Source organism: Aulostomus chinensis, chromosome 7 (assembly GCF_037954235.1).
Source record: "Aulostomus chinensis isolate RoL2024-O1b breed Wild chromosome 7, RoL_Achi_v1.0, whole genome shotgun sequence".
In the NCBI taxonomy this organism is placed as follows: Eukaryota; Metazoa; Chordata; class Actinopteri; order Syngnathiformes; family Aulostomidae; genus Aulostomus; species Aulostomus chinensis.
In genome coordinates this window covers 25,818,823-25,846,014 of record NC_141326.1, presented here as the reverse complement: position 1 = coordinate 25,846,014, position 27,192 = coordinate 25,818,823, and the positions used below count along the sequence as shown (strand labels likewise).

General features: G+C 41.3%; 1 protein-coding gene across 10 annotated transcripts in view; it reads left to right on the top strand.

Annotated features, from left to right (window-relative positions):
• The window catches only part of LOC147259277 (unconventional myosin-IXAa-like), a 122,513-nt gene that overhangs the window by 74,743 nt on the left and 20,578 nt on the right, over positions 1-27,192 (top strand). For all 10 annotated transcript variants that reach the window (XM_086209565.1, XM_086209562.1, XM_086209563.1 and 7 more), the window contains 9 exons: positions 2,714-2,803; positions 10,178-10,294; positions 12,802-12,936; positions 18,435-18,556; positions 21,200-21,341; positions 23,606-23,801; positions 25,031-25,150; positions 26,402-26,477; positions 26,655-26,798. In XM_086209565.1, the coding sequence (XP_086065691.1) occupies positions 2,714-2,803; positions 10,178-10,294; positions 12,802-12,936; positions 18,435-18,556; positions 21,200-21,341; positions 23,606-23,801; positions 25,031-25,150; positions 26,402-26,477; positions 26,655-26,798 (1,142 nt within the window). The remainder of the gene's footprint in view (positions 1-2,713; positions 2,804-10,177; positions 10,295-12,801; positions 12,937-18,434; positions 18,557-21,199; positions 21,342-23,605; positions 23,802-25,030; positions 25,151-26,401; positions 26,478-26,654; positions 26,799-27,192) is intronic.

Below are 27,192 nucleotides of genomic sequence, written 5' to 3'. Positions count from 1 at the left end.
CTAAGAGAATGGACATATTGAGGTTCACTCATAGCCGGACCTAATGCCGTCTGTTAGTTTTAAAGCTGGCGAAAGTGTGTCATACTGTGGAAATGGCGGTCAATACTGATGTGCATACCTGTGAAGAGCCACCAGGACTCAAAATAAAACAAAAATATGTTGTAATTTTCCTGTGCCGGTACAGATGTTGAATTTTGCATTTAACTTCCATTTTTCTTAGAATGAATTCCTCAGGTTATACATATCTGTCTAGTTTGTAGTCTTTAGCAAAAATGTAACGTATTTCCAAAGCACATATTAAATAAAACATTACAAAAGGCTTCATTTAGGAAAAACAAAAACATAAATGCATATAGCATCAAAATTCAGTAAATAGACAGAATTGAAAACACTCAGATTTACTAAATGAACCGAGTAGCAGCACAAAGCTTTGGGCGAAGATGAATGAAAAGCTCAAAAATGTTTATTTTACAGTCTTAGAGCTTCTGTTCCACAGCTGAGGGGTCCTGGCAGCGCAAGCTGACAACTAACTTAAAGAGAGCGAGAAGGTCCCAGCTTAAAGACCTGAAGAGGGCCAAACACAATTATTCTGGGTTTATTTTTAGTTAATAGAAGAAAGATCTGCTAAATGTGGAAGCATGAAAGTCCCACCCAGGAAGTTTGTCAGGGTCGCTGTTGTCTGTGATTGTTGTTTTGTCATATTTTGTTGCTTGGTTCAACCAGAAAAGAAAACAGCCTAAGAACTTGAGCTCTGGGGGACAAAAATAGGTTAATTTACCAGCAGGCTCACTGACCCAAAACGAGTACTTAAACTTGTGCTTGTGTGTATTATGGCGTTAGTGATCATAGGCGAAGCAGCGAGCTGCTGAGTTACCAAGCAACTAATACATGGAAATGTACCGGCTAAAGACCAATCACCAGGATGCAGAATAGGCTTTGCTCTTAGTGGAGGGATTATCAGGCAGTGTGAAATGAAGTCTGATTATGCCCCCCCCAACCCACCCACACACACACACACACACACACACACACACACACACACACACACACACACACACACTCCTCCTCTGTGCATGTCAGAATCTTTTCAAAGGAGTCAACTGAAAAAAATGGAATCATAATAGTATTAACTACACCATTAACACCCTTTTATACGTGAAGACGTGGTGCAGTCACACACAGACATGCTGTCACATGTACCCACACAAATACAAACATGTGATCTCAGCAGCAGCTGTTCAGCCCACTCCCATAATCCCTGTAGATAGAGGAGATGTGTGCGGTGACATCTGCTTCTCCCAGTGTGGCCCTGTCATCAATGGTTTGTCTGGGGCCAAGTTTAGAGTCCGTGTGCTCGCCTGCAAGGCCACATAGTATTGGACAGCATGAGCGCTCAGAGCGGTGGTTACATGCTGTTGGTGTCCACAGAGCTGTCAACGAGCTTGGGCTTAGTGGAATGAAGGGTCAGTTAGGAATGAATGACGGGAAGAATTCATCCCTGTGTGTGGAGTTTTATTTTTACGATTGTGATATGCTGAACACCCACCAGACATTCTGTTATGTTGTACAATGTAATCCAAACAACAGCTGTGCCATGAATTCTAGGGAAGGCGATAGTTCTTTATGATTGTCATTGCAATCATGTTGTGGGTACAGTAGTCGTGCTTTACTGGTTTATTTTTCGCCATATTGAAAGATGTCTGATATTCTGCCCCTCATATGCGGTGGCCAACACTAGAAACACCCCTCAAAATAGTGCAGTCCTCTTCTACGTGATAGTGAACCTCAAGGCAGTCTGCCTGAAGGATTGAGTGGATTGTGGATTGAGAGTTTGTGAACAGGTATTTTTGTGCAGTTTGTTGTTTTTAGTCATCATTTGCCCTAAATTGGAAGTTAAATATTTGTGGATGGCTGCCTGGTGCGTTCTGGAGTCTCTGAGAATCAGGGTGAGGAAAATGCCTGTGAGGGCTTGAGACACCTATTCATGAGTGAAAGGCAAAATCCCTTTTATGGATGAAATATCACTTGATTCATCTCAAGCAAATGCTACTAAAATCCTCTTTCCCTCTGATACACTGTCACAAACACTGTTGTTTTGGGTCGGAGGTCAGAGCTACAGAAGCGCTTCCCTGCTAGAGGGTCCGACTCCAGCCGCTCTGAGGCAGGTGCATTCCTAACATCTTTTTCCTCCTATTTTAGCCTTCCGTCCTTCCACATTTCTTCCTCTATAAACAGAACTTTTCAAAACAGCCTCCAGTGCGCGTAGATCTTAAAATGCCAGCCTGGTTTTTGGGGCGAAACGAGATTTTGCAAAACAATGACATAAGCACCTGAGTGAGTCAAAGTTCTGCTGGTATGTTTGAAGTTCAGAATTCAAACGTAAGTGGTGCTGAACTTAATCTCAGACTATGCTTTTGAAATGTGGATACAAAAATATGCTTTTGGTGGTAATATTGGAAATGTAGCTTTGTGAATTGAATCATTTAAGGGGCTTAATATACTGTATGATCTTTGATATTTTATGACACAAAATATGACATGGGGAGTTTATTTGGTGACAGTGAAGAGTTGCATGAATTACGCGGCATTTTTTCAGTCCTCTGCTTTCTGCTACATGTTCCCCAAGCGTATACGATCCACATAAGCATTGTCACTTTATCCACTAACCCGGACCTGATCTCATCCATAACCTTGATTATTTTTCCTTCTCAAGGTGAAAGAGGAGATGCTGCTTGAGGCGCTGACCACCAGGAAGACGGTGACGGTGGGAGAGAAGCTCATTGTGCCCTACAAACTTGCAGAGGTGACCTTTGATTCACAATCTACACCAGCGTTTAGCCAAACACTTCAGCGACTTTTTCAGACTGCAGGCAAATCTGATCTTTTACTGTTTAAAATTTTTGCAAGTGACGGGATTGGATTTGTTGTGTTCGTCCAACAGCCATCAACACGAGTTGCTATGGTGATGCTGCAAGCAACCAAGCTTAGCTCAAACATGATAGGTCGAAGCTACTCAAACAGAAACCAGAAACTGGAAGCTCTTCTGGCCTGACTCTTTAATCCCTTGCCTCCAGATTCTGTATTTTTATGCAAAAATTTTAGTGTCTGAGCATTCGCACTGACAGGCAGTGGTGGAAATCCAATTGGAACCACATTTTAGATCAGCAAAAATCATATTTCTTGTGGGGTTTTTTCTATCCAAACTATCTAAAATCAATCTGGATACAATCTGGGTATTAAAAAAATAATCCGATATGGCCTGGCTGTCTGAACAAGGCCTATTTTACCTGCTTAGGTTTTATGACTGTCTGGTCTCTTATTGCTACCACACATTTGACAACCAGAAGATGCCAGACATGGAGGAACACAATGAAATATTTAGTGATTAATATCTCCATTTAACATTGATTTTCTGTCTCTGGTCAAAAGGCTTGTGTGGTGTGGGGAAGGCGGTGGCGCGACTGGAGCACAATATAGTCTGTGTGTTTTGTTGTGAAGTGCGTCAGCTGTAGGGGAGCCTCTGTGTTTGTGTGTGCATGCTTTGGAGTTTGTCTGGGGAGTTTCTTGTGGCACTCCCCCAGCCCACACAGCTTCTTTCTAAGGCTCTTTTGATAAGGTTTTCTTCCTCTGCGACTTCCTGTTTCCTGTCGAGTCAAGCTAAAGTGCAACTTAACCCTGTCTGTGCAAGCGCAGGCCTCCTGGACTCAGAGTCTGCGAAGGGTTCCTCTTGGAGCTTTCCTTGGCCTAGATAGATTCATCTGATGTGTATCATGGTGCTTGTGAATATTAATATTCAGAGGCTTTCATTTATCTTTGCATCCCCAAAGCCTTTGATTGCTCTGTGTAGAATTGAATTTTGTCCTGCTCTCTGCTCATGGCTGCAGGGTCTTTTTTGTCTGAGGAAGGAAATGCTACACATAGATAGTCTACTACCCTGCTTGGCTCCACCCCCCCACTCCCCATCTGATCTTCGGGTTAGTTTAGCCCAACAATAGTCTCTCACAACCCCCATCCCTTCAGTCATGTGGTCTCGTCTCAGGAATGTGCAACCTCCACTGGAATATACAGTACAGAGGCCAGAAACCAGATCCTGGGTCTGTCTGTTTGTCTCTGTCTTCCACTCATTCTCCTTCAGTCACACATTTTAAAATCATAAATTCCCTTTTTTCTAGACTGGCTGTTTGACAGAGGCTCAGAAAATATGATCAGATGCCTAATCCTGCATGAAGACTACACATATGATGAACCTTATCTGCTGTTATACTCCGGAAGTTCCCTTCTGTCCTCTACAAATCAGCCTTATCTTGAAAAAGACCTTCAGATCCTTGAAAGTCCCTTTTTATCAGATGTAACACAGCTGGACTGGAATAGCCGCACTGCATATACCATCTGTGCATCCATAATATCTCTAGTCTGCTCTAAGAAAAGACAAGAATCTCATTTTATCCTGACATTAGAGTGAGCTAGCTGGCAGGAAGATAAGAATTAGGAGGGATTCAGATCAAAAACAAGCTTGTGTCAGTGTTTTTTAAGGTATCGCTCACTAGGTTTACATACACCTTTGAAGGCCATTTAATTGGTCTGCTGTCATTGTCCGTCACACTTCTGCTGCAGTAGTTTCAGTTGGAGTTCAACATCAAAATGCCAAACAGTTTTTACACCTTTTGGCAGACACCTGTGAGCCGCCACAGCCATCTATGTTGGAAACGTTGGGCTCTATCTCTCATTCAGGCACAGACCTTTGCACATCTGTCAATGCCAGCATCGTAAACCCAACTTTAACCTTTGACCTTCTACCTTTAACTAAACCTAACTCAAACCTTAGCCCCAAAACCCATCTCGACCCTCTGAGAATTCGATGTTTTCCAAAAGTCTTCACTCTGGTGGTCTAAGGCTAAAAGTGGTCCTTACAAGGAGAATCGTTGAAGAGCAAACACACACCACAAGAATAACCAAAGTGTAGCCCTGCCTTGATCCGACCGAGGGCCGTGGGAGCAAGTTGAGGTTACTTGTGGAATCCAACACGCCTGTTTTTATACAAAGGAAATGTGGAAAAAGAACCTGGCAAGTGATGCTGTTTCCTTGGATGAGAAAGTTTGAGAAAGCGTGCTGGGCAGCTGTCCCATCCAGCTTGAGATGAGGAGATTTGGGTGAGGCCTGACCTTATTCACCTGTAGAGTAGAAGCTGACCTTTCCTTGACCTCAGCCAAAAGGATTCTTAAATTGTTTGGATTAGGAACGGCTTAATCAAATAAGTAAATGTTAATTCCCTTTTCAGACAGGAAAATGTGCTTGGCAGTTTCAGCAAGGTCAGAAATTGGTGTCAAGTTTGTTATTGTCTTCTTCCTTGCTATGGTCTAGCTTTTCAAACATGGTTGCAAATCCTTTTCGCACGTTGCATAATTTTTGTCTATTTGCTGTTTTTTGCCTCAAACCCAGTCAGACAACGAGCCACATGCAGGTCCTCACATTAAAAGAGACACATTTATGCGTCATGTAGTTCTCACGCTGATGCGTGAGGGTTTGTTATGCTAATGATGAACTTTGAAAAGTGTTTTCTCTGCCCCTTTCAATGATTACATGGGAAAACATGTCTTAAATCATATTTTAATATAGTCCACATGAATCACCGAAAACAGATCATATTTATTTTATAAACAGAAGTCTATATTTATATATTTTGGAATAAAAATTAGCTCTTTTTCATGTTGAAACTTGATGTTTCATTGCAGAGGATATTACTGAACTTGTTATAGCACAAAACCAAGGTAATAGTTCGCAATATAACACAAGTTGTACCATTTAAGTTTTACTTTGCTGCCACTGTTTATCATTAAAACAATGGAGGCAGCTGCAACCACTTGACTAAAAGTGCTTTTAGGCAGAAAGCACTTTTAGCCTTGTTATATAATTACTGTGTAAATCTTCTTTGTTTCAGTTTGTTTTTGTGGTAAACGGGAGGTTTTTAGTCTAATTCACTTTGCTTTTGTGAATGAAGTTTTTGTTTTGTATTGAAACTGGGCTGGGGAGGTGAGAACATGGCCGCCAGCAGGACTGTAATTGTGTGTGTGTGTGCATGCGTGTGTGTGTATGTGTGTGTGTGACATTTGCATGACTATTTTTATCAAGATAACGTGAGCTGTCTCCTCCTCGTTTGAAAGACCAATATGATAAGGGTGAAGTGAGAGGAAGTCAGAAAATACACTTTGCATTCATGTACCATTGGAGGTCGTCTGCATGGGATCATAAACGTATCAGAAACCCTTAATGTACGGTTATTTAATATACTCACTGTTGCACAAAACAACTGCAAAAACTGTAACTTATAACAGGGGTCCCCAAAGTTTTCTTTAGCCCTCAAACCCCCAAATAAAACCGCCAGAGACTTGTGACACCTTTGTCGCCTGTTTATTTTAAATGATTTATTTTAACTTTGAGTACATTTTACTTTCTATGAAAATAATAAGAATTAAAAGAGGCCTTTCTAATCATATTTTATTTTATGTCTAGAAATCAACTTGTACCCCCCCCCCCCCCCCCATTTATCTACTCTGACATCCCCAGGGGGTCCCAACCCTCACTTTGGGAATCCATGATATGAAACAGATGTAGACTGGCATTGTGGAGAGAAACACACACACACACACACACACACTCTCCTGCAGTGTGGAAGCTGGCAGGCCACGTGCAGCGTGAGCTCATGCTGATGCTTCTCACCTCCTGTGGTTTTCTGGAAAAAAAAAAAAAAAAAAAACGGCGATGGAAACGAGGCGGAAGACACTCACATTCTTAACAAACAACATCCACGACCATAATACTTGACAAAAGTCTGTAAAAGTAAAGAAAATGTCCTGCTAATTACTTTGTCAGTGTCTTGGGTGGCCCTCCTTTTAAATCTTTTCAACCCACTGCTTCCACCCATGTTCCCCCCAGTTGATACCATTGTGGTGAATAATTAAATTACATGGAAAACAGAGATAATTCGTGCTCAGTGAGCATGTCAAATGTTTACATCACAGCTGCCAATCCCCTCAGTTCCTCTTAAACCATTGCAATCATGATGCTCTCTGAAATATTCATAACAATCTTACGTAACTTTGTGGAAGCACAAGCTAAAAGCTAAAAATATCACCAACAATCAATAATGCAAAAGTGAAGAGGCAGCTTTTAAAATGCGCAATTTTGCTTCATCACAGACACTGGCTGGCTGCACGTAGCCCCGGCCAACTAGGTTTCTAAATCTGCAGTCACACCAGGGCTCGATCAAGATCACAATGTTCCTGCAAAGAATCTCTAAAAAGTTAGAATACAGCTTGTTATGTAACTGATTTCTGACATTTAGGCCGATTCATTTCGTGCGTCCTGTGGTGTGGGGATTTGTGTTTGAAAGCTTCAGTCCAACTTCTTTTGGCAAATACAGCATCTGAATGTATTTGACTTTTTTTTTCATTTCTGTGTTTTATTTCCCTCTGAGCCAAACTTGTAACATAGTATTGTATTTAGCTTAATAAAGCTTTGCTATTTGGCTCCGGCAGATTAAAGCTGTAGTGTGTTACTTTTGTATCCTGTCCTGCAACTGAGAGTAATCACAGCATGGATGGAACCTTGAAATATGTATCCAGTAAGACTTGGTCCGATGTATGCTGTGATTGTTTTTTAGCTGGTGCAGAGTTGGTGGTGGGAAATTTGTATGTATATATATGTATGTATATATATATACTGTATGTATGTGTGTGTGTGTGTGTGTGTGTGTGTATATATATATATATATATATATATATATATATATATATATATATATATATATATATATATATAACATAAGAGTCACTAGAGACGCAAAATTGAATTTTATTTAATGAATTTAAAACAAACGGTGAAACACAGAAAGAATTACCTTCCGGCGATAAAATTAATGAGCTTTCTATGAACTCGTTTTACCAGGGCTTGAATGGAACATTGGAACATTTGTTTATATTTAAAAGTTGCAGACTAACGTAGCAATTTATGGTCACAACTGCTGGTCTGAGTCAGCTGTCCCATTCATACTGGCTATCATTAATACTCACCTTAATCCATTGAACTACCAACTCATCACACTCTCACGCATTAAAAACTGTCTTCTCTCACTGTGTAGGTACAATTGGCATATTTTCACTTAATTAAAAAAAACCACACACAACTCTTTTACCACTTTTGTGACGCTCTTGTCTTTGGTTAACAGGGGAAGCGCTTAATGCAGTGGGTCCGTTGTCAAGTTTTTGCGGGCTCCTCAGCATTTACAGTTTAAACAGCACTACTGTGTATGGTTTCATGTTTTTCCTCTCAACAAAACCTTACACTGTTTAACTGTCATGCAGTCCAGTTCTATATTCTGCTGAATGAAATCTTCTCCGCGTGTAGCCCCTTTGAACAGAATACTTTCAGAGGGGTCACACTTTGTAATGTGCAACTATTTGGTGGGTTTCTATCATGACCTAGAGACCTAGTGTGCTGTTCAGAGCATGTATCTTTTGTTATGTTCCACTCCCCATTTAATGATAACACTTGTAGCTGCCAAAGAACGTAATCTAGCGTCCAAGTCTCCATATAAGCTTGTTTATATTCACTTAGCATTTCTTTTATCATGTTAAAAGAGAGAACATGGTTGCTCTCTGGTTCATTGAAGCATAATAATGGCTCTACTTGGCAGTGTTGATTTTTATGGGTCAAACATTTTCAAATAGTGATCTGCAAGTCTGGAGGCACTTAAAAGCTCTGGCTCGCAACACCTTAAGTGTTAATGTACACATCTATGCAAGAATACCATCATAAGAACAACAGGGCTTAGTACCAAGCAATCTGGGTTTGCCTGTTAGATACAAAGTAGCTGTTGTTTTGTTCTCCAATAGTCAAACAAGATTAACAGCCTGAGGTGAGCATGTGCACTCCCAAGTTTTGTAGCAGTTTCTAGCAGCTGTTGTTATACTCGTGCTAATCGAGCTAGTTCCTGCTGTCTAAATCAATGAAAAGATTTCAATTTCCTCAACCCCAAAAGTCTGATTGGCCTTTTTAGAAAAATCTCAGTTACGCATATTGAATGCACAAAGGGGGTAAAAATAAGCAAAAATAGAGCTTTTCTATTTTGTTGTGGGTGTAAATGCGGGAGATTTGCTGGCTCATACAATTAGAAATATGTTAATTTGGCGCAACGATGGCGTTGGACCAATTTGCATTTGTCTTTCTCCTTTAGCTTCAGCCTAATATATAAATATATATAATAGCTCAATATAAAGCTTGTGTTCTCTGTTTACTGGAGTCATGACGAAGTTATGCAGGGAAGGAAAAAATGTCCGTATGAGCTCAAGACACCCAAATTACACTTTTTGGATGAAGTAGTGCTTTAATGCTTTGCTGCCAACAAATCCATGCTATACAGGTATTGTTTTACGCAAACATGATCCTTTTTTTGTCAAATGGCAATTAATTTATCAACTAAATTGTTCAGTCCTGCTATAAAAATAGATTATTATTCTAAATTACTCATGTTCCTTGTGTATGATGATGATTTATAGCGCCCCATTACATCCATTATTGAATTGTTCACCCATCTTCACCCGAGCTGCACATTTTGTTTCTTTTCGTGTGCTCAGTCGGTCTAAACAAATGACTCAGCTGGAGTAGAGGTTCATTTAACACTTTCGTTATAACACTGATCCAGTTTCAGAAGAGGAGGACAGAACATTCGACTGAGTTACTGCTGTGCCCCTCACAGGTGGTTTATACCCCACAGGACACACTGCTAACCTGCCTTTACACTTCATTTTACCAGCAGCTGGTTTCTGGGGGGCTCAAGTCTCCAGTGTGTACAGAAAGGCATCAATGTTCTTGTCTGACCCTGAGGAGATGTCAAAGTTGGTGTGTTCCTTTCAGTCTGTAGGAATCGTACCTGGCCCAGAGTACATAATTACAAACACCACAACACTGTCACCACTGTGAAATAAAAATGAGGAAGAAGCACCACCATGTTGCTACAGGGATTCATAGCTGTGTGTGCTGGCATGACTGTAGTAAAACCCAAAGCGGTGATACACATACTGCTCTAGATTAAAGAGTACATATGTTTTTAATCCCTTAGCAGACTGACATTTTCTGTGTGTGTGTGTGTGTGTGTGTGTGTGTATGTATGTATGTGTAGGCGGGCACAGTGAGGGACTCCATGGCCAAGTCATTGTACAGCGCACTGTTTGACTGGATCGTATTCAGGACCAACCATGCTTTGCTCAACAATAAGGACCTGGAGGACAACTCCAAGGTAAGAACACGCGTGTGTGTGTGTGTGTGCGCACGCACGCGCGCGCACACACACACACACACACACACACACACACACACACACAAATACCCAAAACACGAGCGCTTCCATTGATTCCTGAGGATTTTCAGCTTAAACTATACACAAACACAGGTCTGTGTATGGCAGTGGCTTCACTTAAAGATCTGCTGTAGTTTTATTTGGTACCGCGGCAGCACTGTGCAGGAGCCTCAGAGCCCGCTGTCACACACTCTCAGCTGCACACTTGGTGAGGCTCCGTTGCACCGCCAGAAGCCCAGCTGTCCAAAACGAAAACGAATCTGTTTTTCGAAATGAAAATTATATTTAGATCAGTTTACATAATGTTATTGTAATCGTTATGAAATGGGATGTGAGAATTTGAATTTTGAGAATGTGTTACAAGGCATGAAATCAATACTGTATCCTCTCACATGCTGCACAACATCACGGGTAATCTTGGGAGGCATTGTGACATCATAGGAAAAGCATTTGTCAATTTAGCACTCGTAAGGTTTGCCAGTTTCTAGGCCCTGTTGCTCACTCCTGAGTAAGGCTTATTAAAAAAGTGAGCGACGTCAACAAGTCAGCAATGAAAAGCCGCTTAACAAATATGAATATTTACCTCCCCAAACCAAAAATATGTTTGGTATGCAAATGTCCTTATTCCTGCCCGTCTTTGCTCCCTCTGTCTCCTCATCCTACTGCTTTCTGCCAAGCACATCCTCTTGTCCGTCCCTCTCTCATCATTTCTGTCGTCTCAGCTCTTTGGCCTCCTGTCCTCCCAGAGGTGGCGAGTGTGTGGGATATCAGCTGTGTGTGGGTTTTTGTGTATGCGTGTATATGTGTGTGTTAGAGTAGCAGCTGGTAACCTATACCCAGTGGGGGCATCTAGAGGATTAGAAAACAGATCATTCTCTCTTTGTGTGCGTGCGTGCGTGAGTACGTGCGTGTGTGTGTGTGCCAGGAACATTTCGGCAGATGGCATTGAGTTCCCCTCAGCTCAGTTTACCCCCTCTGGTCCTCTGCTATTCCATTGCTGAGTGTTTATGATCTTGTATATGTGTCCAGCTACCTTTGTGAGAACCAATTAGAGGTTTTAGCATTGTTGTGAGGACAATTTTAGAACGTGAGGACATGATGATTAGTTCACAGTGTCTGAAGCCCATTTTCGCAGATGAAGGTGGCAGGTTGGTGACATTATTTATAAAGGGTCGCTGGTTTTGCTCCTCAACCCCGGTGACCTTGTCGAAGTGTCCTTGAGCAAGATACTGAACCCATAATTGCTCCTGATGAGTAGGTTGGCGCCTTGCATGGCAGCCTTCGCCATCAGTGTGTGAGTGTGTGTGTGAATGGGTGAATGAGATGACACTGTAAAGCGCTTTGAGTGCCGCTAAGGTAGAAAAGCGCTATATAAAATTGAGTCCATTTACCATTTACCATTATTTGACCTTGCTCTTCAATTTAAAGAATTCAAGGACGCAATGTTGTTTGGCTGTTCTAGACTGGATGAGAGGAGGACTGGGCGAGAAAGACAACACCCACTGGGTTGGGAATTCTGTTTTTTGAAGACTTGAGTTCAGCATTTTAGCCATCACCATTTTGCTTTTGTAACCTGCAGTGACAGCCTGGCATAGTAGAGATTTTGAAAATCATGATGCCCTAAGACATATCCTGCTTTATTATACTCTTTTACTGAAATATAGTGGAATCGTTGTGTAAAAAGGGGCTGGAGAAACCGTCATAGCACAGTGTGACTTGGATTTAGTTCGAGGTTAGAACTGGGTTTAGCTTCCAAGATGAAGGGGATTGGGTTATACACTTCTAAGAGTGAAGAGCAAGGAGCTGGATAACACACATATCAATGAATGTCCTCATACTCTGGTCCTAATGTGGCAAAATATAATTTCTACGGTTCAGGTAAGGTTAAGGTTAGATTGTCCACTATGAGTGTAATGTCCTAACAAGGATAGCTGTACAAATGTGTGTGTGTGTGTGTGTGTGTGTGTGTGTTTTTCCTTGGAACTGACATCATCTTAGCTGTGTGTGTGTGTGTGTGTGTGTGTGTGTGTGTGTGTGTGTGTGTGTGTGTGTGTGTTTGTACTCCCTCAGCGCCCTCAGGGGTCGATGAGGTCACGCTTTGTGTCAAGGTTATTGTTCTTATGTTCAGATAACAGATAGTAGATGCAGCGCATTTTCATGCCACAGTAAATTTTCAAAAAATCCCCTCTGAGAGAAATAAAAGCTTTCTGAATCTAATTAAATAGGAACCTGCTTTTAGATTCCATTTTCATAATTAAAGACCTTCTGTGAGTGGACGCCTCCTTCAGATGGTGCATATTAATGATAAATGATGAGATGAATCTTTATGCAACTGTGAGACCATAAAGAGCAGCCAATAAAAGGGAACACAAAATGCATATATACTTCTATATATATTGTACTTTACAGTGTGGCTCAAAGGATAGCTTTCTTTCCTTCTCTGTCAGATCCTTTCCATTGGAGTCCTGGACATCTTCGGTTTTGAGGATTATGAAAACAACAGCTTTGAACAGTTCTGCATTAACTTCGCCAACGAACGTCTCCAACACTACTTCAACCAACACATCTTCAAATTAGAGCAGGTATGCTGTTAACATGTTGTTTTGTTTGTTTACTTCACATTGTTTGGAGCATTTTTTTCCCATCCAAACAATTTTGATTGTGTTGCCGCCATCACACCCATGGTGACGTACGCAGCACAAACTCATTTCTTTGCTATCAGCCAGGGTGTGTCTCAGTACTGCGCGTTGTGACGTCGGTTATCCTCTATCTGCATCACAATATTGTGGCTCATTTCATTCATTCTGATGGTAATGAATGGACCCTTTTGGCGTCTGGTTTCCCCCCGTACTCCTATCCGCTGCAACGGAGGGACGTCCTCTACATTGCGCAACTCTGAAACTAACTTCTTTTAATCCCACTCATGTTTTCCAAGATGTTTCTAAGATAAATCAACATTTTCATTATCGTAAACCATGTTTTTCTGTCCAGGTGGTAAATACAAATCAAATATTTGCTGTTTTTGGTCTGCAGCAGCTCCTTTAGGGAATATCTGACTCTTTAGCTTCTAATCCTGCGATCACTCTTGTGTTACTGAACCCCTGATGTAGCTACAGCCAAAACTGCAAGTAGGGATTTAAAGATTAACATCATACATGATATATCAACACAGAAATAGATTTTTTTTTTATTGTAATGCATTGCTCTATGATAACATAGAAAGGCAAAACTTTGCGGCAGTTATTTTCATAAAACAGGGGTCTGGTCATTTAATCATTGTTGCCAGCTGTGGGATCTTTAGGCTGTGGATTGTGGTTTGGTCTCTATTGTAATATTTGTAATGGGGCAATTAGTCAAAATATGAAACTGTGCTTGCTGGTATTCAAATTGCTTTATAAAGCACATAAACATATTTTCAGGAAAGGTTTAAAAACTACCTCAAGCAAGCGTGAAAACTGTTTTGGGACACTGTTGAGATTTCTTGAAATGCTGCTGTTTGCTGCAACAGTACCTCAAAATGGACGATAAGAACACATATGGAAACACTGTTTGCACACTCGTCATACCTTTCACTTTATAAGCAACCAGTCGTAGCATGCTGCACATCATGTGCATCCTTTGTGCTGGACAGCCACGTTCACCCTGACATTACAGTACAAGCAGCTGTAATTATGCAGCCAGGACAAGTTAGCATGTACGTCCATTAAAGTGAAAGGTCAGAGTAAAAGTGCTGAATGATCAGAACTGGCTGGCAGGCTGCGTTAGGGTATGAGCGTCAAACAGAGCTGAATGTTTACTGGCAGCTGAGCTATGCTGCGAACACAAAAGCACTTTAACTTTATGAAGAGCTTTTTATACTTTATTGTGCATTTTTGCCTGCTGGGTTTGTTTATGTTTTTGTTTAGTTTTTATGTCTCTGAATGGTTTCCCACTCGCAGCGCAGGCATCAGGGCTACCCTCCCTCTCTGCCTCTCATTTTCACTTAAAAGTGCTATTACTGGACCAGCCATATAAAGAATTCATACCACTCATTTATCCAGATTCCAAACCTATTAATATTGGGCACGTGTGTGTGTTTTCTTTTCTCAATCATATCTGCACAACAAGCCAGAGGAGCTGTAAGAGGGAAGCAAAAGATATAATATTTCTCCATAATTTGGATTGTATGGCAGTCGCCATCAGCTCTTGTCTCCTTCTTGCTGGGCTGTAATAGGTTGTGGCAGCGTAGCAGGAAGGCTAGTCGCTGCCGGCTAAACCAGAAGAGGAACACAGTAAAAATGAGCAGGGATTCTGTGGACTAGAGCAATAATGTTCCTTCACCCTCAGTGAAGATCTCTGATTGCTGGATCGACCTGCACTAATGGTTATCTGCTTCTGACAGTTAGCCCTCAGGCTTCACACACGCGCACACACGCAAACACATACACATTTCATGTCTCTATGGAAAGAAATCCCTTATTCTCTGTGGATGTTAGTTTGTAGTTTCTTTAGTTTGCATATTAGTGTTCTCTTCCAGTGGGACGTTAACCTCTTAAGGTCAGATGAAAGTAAAAAAAAAAATACAGATTGTTCATATATTTGTAGAATGTGGAGGAATATATTTGCAGAAGAATCAGTGTGTATTTTTACATTAAATCACAAAGTTATGTTTGCGGTCTGATAACATTTTGAGATTCTGAAAGGATAAATGATTAAAATATTTATCTGCATTTGTTTGCAGAGCGCTAACCAGAAGTAGCCAGTTTGCCTGGCGTGGATCTCCAGTGCTCGTGTTCTACCATGCAGCTGGATGTTAGTCACATTTAACACTACTGGCTGATTTAAATATCAATCAATATCTGTGACAAGTTCCTAACAATTTAAAGATTTTAACCGAAGCACATAAATGATAGGGAGAAACGTATAAAACATGTAAATATGTTGTCGGTTGCCTGGTTTTGGTCTGTTTTGGGCAGCATGAACAAACTCAAAACACCACAATGTCCTTTAAAGCTGAAAAATGAGGCTAAAAAAAGGGATACATATGTGTCAAAAGTAAAAAGAAGTATTACTCTTTTTAGGGTTTACACTGCCTATAAAAGTAGCTCTGGATTGAATACAAAAGATATGATGAGTAGTTAAGTGTGTTGTCAATCATTCTGTGTGACATCAGGCACTCCTGGTTGTTTGATGGGAACATTTCACTTGAAGGCTTTGTCCTGTTTTATGTTCATCTTATAAATGTCAAAGTACTGCTGAGATGTTTGCACTCACAGGACGGTGCCCAACATTGTTTCAGCAGAGTTCATGTTTATTGTCTTTTAATCACTGGGGTCCTCCAAACCTTTGGCCCTCCTCCGTCAGACGGTTTATTTGACAGGACAACAGTTGAGCTCTGAGCCAGGTTGTTGGAACTTCTGAATCGAGGGTTGCCACCACATCTCTGACTGATTTGTGTTTATTTGAATGAAGTTCACGTCACAGGCGCCCTCAGTTTACGTCATGAAGAATAAAGAGCTCTCCTCACCTCAGGCGCAACGTTTAACCTCTGACCTCTGATCAGCTGGGTCTTTGGAAGATCCTGCACTGATTATATCTGAATATAAAATATCCGTGATCGGAGGTTTAAAAAACATTAGATGATGACAAGATCTACATGGGGTGATGTATATATGCAGCACGATATAGCAAACCACTGCCTCCTTTTATTTTGTCATCCTGTCTTTGAAAGGTGATTTATGACTTTCCATCTGGGGGATTTTTACCTCCGAGCGTCAAGCCCCCCTCTAGCCAATCGGTTGGTCTTATCAGCAGCAGAGTGCGTGTTTACCTTCGTCAGAGCAGCCAAAGCTAATAGAACTGCACTGACCTCAGCTGGATGAAGGAGGCCTGTATGTTGTGTGTAAGAGTGCAGTCTTCACACTCAACATGCCGATCGGTGCTTGATTTCTTTTCTGTGTGCGTGGACGGCATATTAGTCAGCCACCGCCTTAGACAAACACAGTATCACTCCCCAAGATGTACTGACTCAGTATAGAAACATTATCAGATAAAAGGGGGAGAATCCCGCTGCCTGCTGGTCTTACTGTAAAGCCCAACAGAAAATATACAAGTACCATCATCATATTACTCTCTTTAAATGTCGTGCAAAATTTGATCTTATTGTGTTTTTTTTGTTGTTTTTTTTTTGAATAACAGTTCTACTGATCAAATCTCGTGCAGATTTTCCTCTCTCAGTCATATTTAGATTTCAACTCTGACGTAATTTTCACGAGTAATGCTGGTCAACAGCTGCTTCCGTTTTAGCTGGACCACAAAATGCAAAATCCACTTAACGGAGCAGATTGAATGAGAACACAGTGAACATTTTTATCTCAGTCATTGTCAGTTTCTATGTCTCTTCCTGTCAGTCTTTTTAAAACCACCAGAACCTTCTCCAGCTCCCCCGACTGCACTCTTGTACTTCCTGTCTGTTCAGTGAGAACACTCAAAAATGGCCACTGAGGGAGGCTGAAATGTAAAAGAGATGACACAGAGCAGAGAGATTGGAGAGATGCTAGCAAACACGCAGCCTCCATCACCTCCACACCAGGGCGTTGGGCCAAACACAATTCAGGTCACTTGAATGCATCACTATGTTACGCAGCAGAGAACAGAGGCCAAGCTGGCTGATAGATGGAGAGACAAACAATAATCCTGACCAGCCTCCCTGCGTCCTTTGGCGCTGCAGACAGTTGTAGGTCTTTTATTGCTGTGTCTCAATTTATTGTCAGTTTACCTCATAACTGACAATTTCACACAAATGAAAAACACAGATTTCTCTGAGACTGTTTCTTCAGTTGAAAAATACCAGAATTTGTTCTCACGGTAAACTGCAGATTATCAAGATGAACCTAATTCTTGAAATTATTCCTTTTGGAATGTTTTGAGTGTCACCAATTCATGTGGATTAACCTTGGTTCCTCTGGTGTTGCGGCAAAAACCTCAGATATCTAAAAAGATGTCCTTTAAGTAGACAGATGAAGATATATTCCCCTCCTTGCTGCTACCATCTAGTTCTACCAGTTAATTCCAAGGGGCTTGATGTCAATGCAGTTATAGAAATTCACTGTAACCAGGCAACATTTGCTTACAGAAATGACAGGTAGACAAGGGGGAATGTACGTCGGCATAACAACATCTCAAGGAAGGCTCTTGGAATTATTCAGTGCGCACTGAAATCTTAAAGAAAAGCCAAGAAAACGATCTAAATAACAACAGAAGAACAGGAAATGGTGAGGTATGAGAAGTCGGATGAAAGCTTTGCTCCGAGCACAAATGCTTCAATACTAGAACTTGTGAAAACTCTTTCTGCCTCTGAGCTTTAGTGAAACTGTAAGTGAACCTCTGCGCGCCTCACGTGATGAATCACAAGTCATCTTTTGGGTTGAGCTGTTTATGTTAATGTGTGTATGCAATAAAAAGGTTGATGAATGTGTGTGTTTATCTCTGCATCTCTGTGTCTGCATCGAATTGACTCTGTGAGTCCACACACATGTTCGCAGTCGCTCAGACACAACAAAACAAAGCCAGCTGAATCCAATCCTTCATCAGCCAGCGCTCCACTTGATGAGCTTCAAACAAAACAACACGCATGCAACTCTTCTGCAACAACTCTGTTTTACTTGATCCGTTGTAACCCCTAAGTGAAGCCAAACATGCCACATGTTCTGAATGCCTCGTCTGTGATTCAGCAGCCTAAAAAAGAGCGACAGGCAGACATGTCGCATATATGAAAGTATGTTCCAGCGCTGCTTCCACTACTTTACAACCTTCTAAGTTTAGTAAGTGCACAATGTCTGAAACCGATTCATGATCAAATTTCTTACCTAAAAATTAATACACACACTGCAAAATGTAGAGATGCAAATTGTCAATAAATACAAATTCCACAATTATATACTGTACAAGTACAACTTTAGTTTTCGTCTCTGTTCTCTGCAACTTCCATTCTCAACAAACAGTTAGCTTTAGAGCGATGCTAATCTAATTTTAACACTGTACAGTGTGTTGTGTTGTGGTTCGTATATTTACTGACCCTGCCCTATCTCTCACCCTGCAGGAGGAGTATAGAGCGGAGGGCATCACCTGGCACAACATTGAGTACATCGACAACAGCGGCTGCATCAATCTCATCAGCAAGAAACCCACAGCTCTATTCCACCTGCTGGATGAGGAGTGCAAGTATGCCCCCTACTGACAGCAGAGAGCCTCTCTGCTGGAGGTTTTTTTGAATGACACTTAAAATTTTGGAGTTGGGATCAAGATATTGTAACTCCATCCCTTTGCACCATCTTGGAAAAAAAAAGCAGTGATCTACAAATGGGAGAATATTTAATCGCTATTTACATTTTTAAATGAGTCCGAGATCACTAGCATGGAATATGAGAAAGAGAATTTGGCCCCACGGTGACACAAATCAACACCAATTCAAAGTATGAGGGCAGCTTGCGATTACCGAACGAACTTCAGCCTTGATGAGTTTGTCAGGAAGGACGGTCTGACTCTGCTTCTCCCAGCATGAAGAGACTAAATGAGATCATATCAGACCCAATCATTAAAACGATCATGGCACTCGTTGAATATGCGGTGTTTGATGAGAGATGCAGCACCGATTATTTTCCCTTCAAACTTAACATACTTCGTATTGAATTTTATAAAAGTGTAACCTTTAACACAAGGTAAGGCTTTTTATAAATCTCCTTTTATTTAAGGTGACGATAATTCAGTCCATGCTATGCGTTTTTTTTTTTTAAAGTTTTTTATTTTGGAATTCTGAACTTGGCTTTCACAACCTGTACAATCTCATGACGGCACACAAGAAACCATCAGGCTTCAGGTTACACATTTGCGTTTGATGAACCAGTGGACCAGACCAATCGGCGTCCTTTAGCGAGATACAAGCGTTGTTTGAAATTTGAAATTGAAAGAAAAGAATGCAACTGAAGGCTTTTGTGATGGACAGTTGATGGTGATTGTTTGTTCATCAGTTTCCTGCCATGTTATTTTTTCTTCCTTGGAAGTGTCTGTGTTCATCTTCTACGGGCAACCTCTCACATGGTACCGCAAAGCAAACCATCTGATGCATTGGGTCAGGGTTTTTAGGAAAGCTGATATCTGCATGAATTGTTCCCAGCTGAGAGGAACCCTGGTTGGTGACTCGCTGACCTTTACTCTAAGTCAACTATAGGGGCAGAATTTGCAGTCGTTCAAATATGATCATAACAAGTGAGGCCTCTCAAACTTGAGAAAAGGGTGTTGTTTTAATCGTGATTTGTGAGGGTTTTAGTGTGGCGGCTTTGAGGATGATGAATATATCCGTCTAGATCAAGTAGGCTTGCTTTACTGATATGGTTGTGCTATTTTATTTTGTGTAGACACTTTAATTGGCATATTTATAGGTCACATCCCTGCCTTGTCATACTTAACATATATATGACATATTTATGCTAGCATGCTTTGTTAAAATCGAACCTCGGCTCACCCTGTAGAGGGACGTTTTGCACCGAACTGTTGAATGGAAGTGACAGAGTACTCCCTGTGCAGGCCTTTACCTCATTAGCTTGATTGATAGCAAGAGCTTAACTGAAGTATAAAGTCTCGCTAATTCCTGCATCAAAATCTCTGGATCACATTTCAGTTTCTATTGTGAAACACTCTCCTGCTGCAGCTCAGCGTCTGCGTCACCGTCTTTCATAAATCAAATCCAGCACTTTCCTGCCATTTTTATATTTCAAAGCACAGCCACATTTATCTAAAGAATGCTGGCTGTTAGTGCTGGTTCATCTGGATTTAATAAGGGGCGAACTAAATGGTGGGCATGGTCGTATCCATACATATGTGTACATAATGTATGTGTGTGTGATGTACATATTTATAAGGTTCATACTGCCACATAAATGAGCAAAAATGATTAGGACCTTGTGATCTCATTGTTCACGCCGGTGAGCTCGCAGGGCTCCAGGGCCTCCTGGGAGGTTACTGCAGGATTAGAATGTTAAGACCTCTGCGGAGGCTTTTCAGCTCCAAGTGTGTTTCAGAGGTTCAGGAAGGAGAGGTTGTGATGTTATAATACATCCCATGAGCTCAGCCGGCCGAGGTCCATAACAGGGAAAAAAATCCCATCGACTGGAGGTGTAAAACATGCAGAGATGCTGTTTGAACTGCTGTGTTGAGTCACAGAGTTTTGAATGTTGGGGGACCAAACTGAAGACACTTTAGTCCCTTATCAAGTACCGTCATGATGGAAAATGAGCGTAGATGGTACAGACATTGATGGTCCCTAGAGGTTGAATCCCATTGTCTGCTAAGCCTCTGACTCTAGCGCCATACTTTCAGTCAAACATATGTCTACCATGTGTTGGTTTAAGTGGGGTGTTTTGACAGCTATCCAATGGATTGCCATGAAATTTGTTACAGACACACATGGGGGAATTTTAGTCATTTGGACAATCTCTTCTCAACTACCACTGTCATTAAATTGAAGCTCGTCCAAACACTTTGGTTTATGACGAAACATATGCAAAGTTAAGGACATTCCTGTCAGCCCTTTGTGTTTGGTGACAATTAGCAAATGTTAAAATGCTAAGCTTTGCCGACCTTTTCATGTTACCTGCTTGATATCAGCTTGTTGTCATTTTGAGTGAGTGGAAATTGTCTGCACGGTTTAGTCTTCATTAAGATATGAAGGCTGCAAAACGAGTCAAAGAAAGTTTTTTCTTATTTTGCATTTATTCTTGCTGTGGGTCCTTTGTTGTGTTCCAAGCCAATCCAACATTTCTGTCAGTGTTTTGAGCCTGAAACTGATGAAACCATCATTCTCTCTAGCTTCCCACAGGCCTCCAATCAGACCTTGCTGGACAAGTTCAAACGTCAGCATGAAGGAAACAGCTACATCGAGTTCCCTGCTGTCATGGAGCCTGCGTTCATCATCAGACACTATGCTGGTAAAGTCAAGTACGGGGTCAAGGTGAGATTTTGGGAAATTATCAATCAGTCTAGTTGGTGTTGTTTTTACACACAAGTAAACTGGATACATCAGAGCATTCATACTGTAGCAGTTTTGATAAGATATCAGCAAATCCATCCATCCATTTTCTACTGTTTATCCTGTTGGGGGCTGGAGCCTATCCCAGCTGCCATCAGGCGAGAGGCGGGGTTCACCCTGGACAGGTCACCAGTCCATCACAGGGCCAACACATAGAGACAGACAACCATTCACACTCACAGTCACACCTACGGTCAATTTAGAGTATCAATCAGCCTCGTCCCCTCTTGATGTCCCATGCAGGCAAAGGGAGAACATGCTGACTCCACACAGAAAGAACCAGGGCTCGAACCCCGAACCTTCTTGCTGTGAGGCGACAGTCCTAACCACTGCACCACCGTGCTGCCCATATCAGCAAAAAGAGTTGTAGAAATATGCACCGGTCCAGAGCACAGCACCTTCTTCAAATTATATATGTTTATGTATTTATTTATTTATTTTTTTTTATTTTTTTTTTTTTTGCTAGGAACTTATTCATTGTAAAAGAATCAGCGCATACACAACACACAAACATAGAAGGACACAATCACAAATACAGAGCAGACAACATGCTAGTGCAGCTTCAAGTTTTTAAAAGAGCGGAAATAAAAGTGTCCAAGGTCAAGCCCCCAGCCAGCTCAGGCATTCAGGAGTGTGACGGAGGTCGGCAAAAAGCTGGAGACAGCCTGCTTGGGCCTCAGTTGGAGCGACCTGTATCAGCGGCCTGAGGGCAGGAGACTGGAACCTCTTCCTGTATTTACTCCCTTGCTGCCTCTCCAGACACATCTGACTAATAAACACAGTGAACGTTTTCACATGGTTTGGCAGTGATGCAGCTTGATTTGCTTGGATTTGTCTTTGTGTGAAAACAAACTGAACCAAGGGAGAAAGTGCTCCAAATTTACAAGCTCGTCAACTGATTCTGGCCTGAGCAACAAACTCTAGGTGCGAAAACGCTCTTAGAGTAACATGCTGAGGAAACCGCTCTTATGTATAACGCTTACTCCAATGCAGTTTTTGCACGTTTTCCTCTTTGGAAGTTTTTCTCATCATTTCTTTACATCACATAAGACAAATCGCATACAAAGCTTTTGTGTAGTTGAGGGTACCAAGTACATATACCCGATGCTGGAGCCCAAGAGTCTTAGGAAATAAAATCCCATTACAGCCCCTCAAAGCCACGGTGTAACTCATTGTCAGTTAAGATTGAGCCTGGACTCCATGTGAGAACGTATCCCTACATCACCCACAACCCTTCTACTAAAAACCAATGAAGGATGTTTCTCCTCATTTGACTTAAGCCTTTATGAAACTCTATAGATCTACTTGTTGTTCTCCCGACCTACTTTTGTCCGCCTAAATCTAATTCTCAGCTCGCCTCCCAGCTGCGTTTTGATAAGAAGCACATGTGCTGGAACGGCTGGAGTGTATTGTTGTTTGACTGTATATTATTAATCCATGACAGTTGGTTATCATGAGTGTTGCAATGGTATCTCATATCTCCTGAGGGCCAAGAAGCTGTTTGGTGTGAATTGTTTAGCCGGAGCTTGAGTCCTTAAATGTTCCTGGCTCGCTGGTGAGCGCCCAGCTGACTCGTATCATATGGAGAGGGGGAATACGCTGAAGGGTTCATGGTTTGTGGTTCTGTTTTCATGGTATGGCTTCAGTCAAAGTATTTAATTTCTTAAAGGGAAATGGGGCAAATGAAGAGTCAGTGGTCAGCTTTACATGCAAAAGTGAACATTTCTGCATGGGTGGTAATGGCAAAGGAGAAATAATTATGTATAGTACAAGTACAGTGTTTTCCCAGGTTTTTAAGATGGCTTTCCCCTTCTGATGATCACTTGCCACAAGAAGCAGATTATTTCCAGTGTAATATGGAGGAACAGCGGTGAAAGGTTACCACATGGTTCTAAAATGTGCTTCCAGCTGGCTTTCCCATGTCTAACAAACATCATAAAACCCCATCTATCTCAAGGCAATAGCTTCTGATACTTGAGCTGTGTGTTTTTCTTTGTTTAGATAATTTCCAGATCACTCCCTTGTCTTTGTAGATGATTTGTCCACGTTTGACAATGTGATTCAAACAAAAGAGAATAAAGAAACAGTTCTGACACATTAAAACTGTTTGTGTAATTATTATGATAACGTAGCGAAGTTGAGAGACGACGTCTGATTGGATCCACGTGTGTCTTTCTGTCTTTCAGGACTTCAGGGAGAAGAACACGGACCACATGCGTCCTGACGTTGTGGCGTTGCTGAAAAGCAGCAAGAATGCCTTCATCTGCGGCCTAATGGGAATTGACCCCGTGGCGACCTTCCGCTGGGCTGTACTGCGCGCCTACTTCAGGGCCCTGGTGGCTTTCAGAGAGGCTGGCCGCAGACACACCCACAAAAAGACTGGTGCGGAAACTAAACCCAGTGTATGAGTGGATGTACCGTGGCCCTGTGAGGTCAGCTCGCTGTCACGTGTGAGAACACTTAAAAGGAAAAAAGCTCCTTAGTTTTTATTCAGACATTAAAATGGTTTATTCCAGTGCTCCTAAACAGTCTGATATTTGTGGTATTTTTTAAATGTTTTCAAATAAATCAATGTGTATTTTCAGGCTATATGAATAAAATTTGATTTAAATAAAATGAACCATACAGAAACCACCTGAAGCTACACATAAACACAGAAAGCAGGTGTTAAAATACAGAAAAGGAAGAAGAATCAGCAAAATGCACTTTTTTTTTAAGAGAACATTAACTTGTATAATATTTTTCACTGTGGATGCTGGCAGACAAACCTTTCCTGTGGCAGTTCAGGTGTTTGAATCATAAAGACCAGCTGCGTAGTAATACAATACAACCGAGTGTGTTGTGTGTAGGAATACGAGGAAGTGCTACGACTGAAAACTCTAGAACCAAAAGAAACAGCCAAATAGCTAAAATATTCCTTGATGTGCTTAAAATTATAAATAAATTCAAATGTGTAAAAAAAAAAAAAAAAAAATTACAAAAGAATTACCAGCATTACTTTGGACACTTCCTTCTCATCATTGTAAACTGAATGTTAGTTTTTAAATCCATGAAAACAAGCAGTTCAAAGATGTCCGCCTGACCTCTGTATTCCAGTGGGTTAGCTGATGTAAGCGCAGTTCAAACCCAAAACGTCCTCAGTAAACAGTACTGAGAATCGTTCAAACCTCCTCAGCACACAGAAATGTACATATATTCAAATAATTACCAGTCAACATTGAATATCAAATATCTCCAAGTCCAAATTAATGTTTTATTTCAACCAGCAACAACAACCTGTGTTTTACTGAGAGTTTTGCTGCAGCTGCTCCTTTTGATGAGGAAGATGATGTAGAGAGGTTTGATAGTGGGTTTTTTTGTTTTTGGCTTTTGTTTTTTTTAACAATATGGCTCGTCTCAAAGTTTTTTTTTAATTTTTTTCATTTAAAAGAATTCCCCTCTCCTATTATCTGATCTGTCTCTGTTTGCTACTTCTTCTCTTGCTATATTCTCAACACTCTCACTATCTCCCCTTACCCATTTGATTCCTTTCAAGGTAAAAGTATTTTCTCTCTGGGTCTTAAATACAAATACTTTGTTCCACAACCTCCTTCCCGCTCTCTGTGTTTCAGGGAATGATGCAACGGTTCCGTGTGCTGTTGTCAAAACTGTTGACAGCTTCAGTTTCCTCCATCACCCGGTGCACCAGAGGAGCCTTGAGATCCTTCAAAGATGCAAAGACGAGAAATACAGTAAGCAAGACTCCTTGGTCCTCTCAGCCATATTAAAAACTTAAAGTTAAAATAGCACAGCATTCATAGCTGATAACAGTTAAGAGGCTCCTCTCTTGGAAGGAAGTGCATCTGATAACCCTGTTTTTAATAAACCGTTTTTATCCTCTATGATTTTTTTTTAAACTACAGTGTGAGACTTAAATATAAATAAATGTCCCTTACAGTCCAAGCCAAATGAGTTCACACACACACACACACACACACACACACACACACACACACACACACACACACACACACAAACAGCAGTGAGACTTAAAACTGAAATCTGCTCTGTGTTAATGGGGTTTATGATGGGATGAAATCTTGTCCGAGGCAAGCTTGAGCTCATACTGTGAAAATCCTGGTCTGAAATCCAATCAGACAAAATCAATTCCAGGAGCATTAAAAAGGTAATTTATGATCAAGTGGAGAATGGTAGGTTAGAATTGTATCTTATTTATTTATTTCCCTGAGCTGAGCTGGTTTTATGATGGCCTTTAATAAGTTATTGGAAACCAGGCGATGGGTCACTCTGAACACCGGTCGGATTTACTGAGAGCAAAGCAGACAATTTCCCACATGATTGATCAGACAAATGAATCAGTCCTGTGTGGACCGGCAGGCACTCACAGATTTTCTGGTGGCACTTCATCACTTGTTTTGCACATTAAAGTCCGTGTGTGTGTGTGTACATGTGTGTGTGTGCATGGTACGTCCTCACGTGGTTAAGTGCCTCTTCACTATCAGGACCGTGGAGCTCAGATGAATTTCCAAGTGTCGTCTCCAGAGTTTCTCCTATTATAGAGGAACTCCACTGATTTTCCACCTTAAGAAACGACTGCAGAGCCAGGAAATGAGATCAACTGGGTTATCGCAGTGTGGTTTTGGAGACTGAAACGTAACGAAGTGTTACAAAGCAATGCTATGGGGTATGAATGATATCTATAGTAGTACGCACAGTGGCTGACTGAGGAAATGTAATGTAATACAAGTCAAGACAAGAGCAAGATAAAATGATGAGGGAATGACAGTATAGTAAGAGGAAGCAGCGATAGCAGAGACGTAACACAACTCTGTTCAACTTGTAGTGTGTAAATGACCAAGTAAGACCTTTAAAGGCCGGATTCTTGCTGCTGGGGTTGAAAACGTGTGGATTCATTTCATTGTGCTGTGAATCTAATGTTTCCTGTCTTTTCCTTTTCTTTCCTTTTCATACCTTCCCTCCAGGTATCACCAGGAAGAATCCACGTACTCCACTGTCAGATCTTCAAGGCACCAACGCTCTGAATGAGAAAGCCAGCTGGTTCGTACCCGAAGTCCTTCTCTTAAGCCTCCTTGGAGTTGAATCAAACTAGACATTCTAAGACATTAAAACCTTAATATATACATATATTAATAGTATAGTAATATACATTTATATTACTGTGAGCGGTTACTAGAACTGTCCAGTGTGTCTAACCCCTCTGTCACGCCTCTGTAGGGATGGCTATGGTGTTGGTTGTAACGGTCGTAGCTCGAGGTCCGGTCGTCTGTCCTCCACAGGAAGCCCGGCGCTGGAAGAGGACGGCATCTTTCTCAACTCCTCAAACAGCAAACTCCTGGAGAGAGCTCAGGGTATCTTACTGTGAGTGACGCCCACACCGTCACACCCATCTCCTCCTGCCAATACTGACTCCAGCACTCCAGTGATAGTGTTCACATAAGCATTCCGCCTCATTCTGTGGGCAGTGACTAACAGAATGAGATAGCTGCGGCCAAAATGAGCTATATATAAGAAGTCATAAGAATAGATGGTGTAACTTTCGCCACTCAAGTTGTTCTGCTGCAGTAAAAAGGACTAAAAGACAAACAGACTTAAAACTGTATTTTGTTAGAGAAAACATGTTGACAACGGTTCCTTTTGGGATATTTTCAGCTAAAAAAAAGGTTTTAAGACAATTGCAATACATTTTTATAGCTATATTCACAATGTTGCAATATGTTTAGTGGTTTAGAATTATTGTAGCACGAGGCTTCTC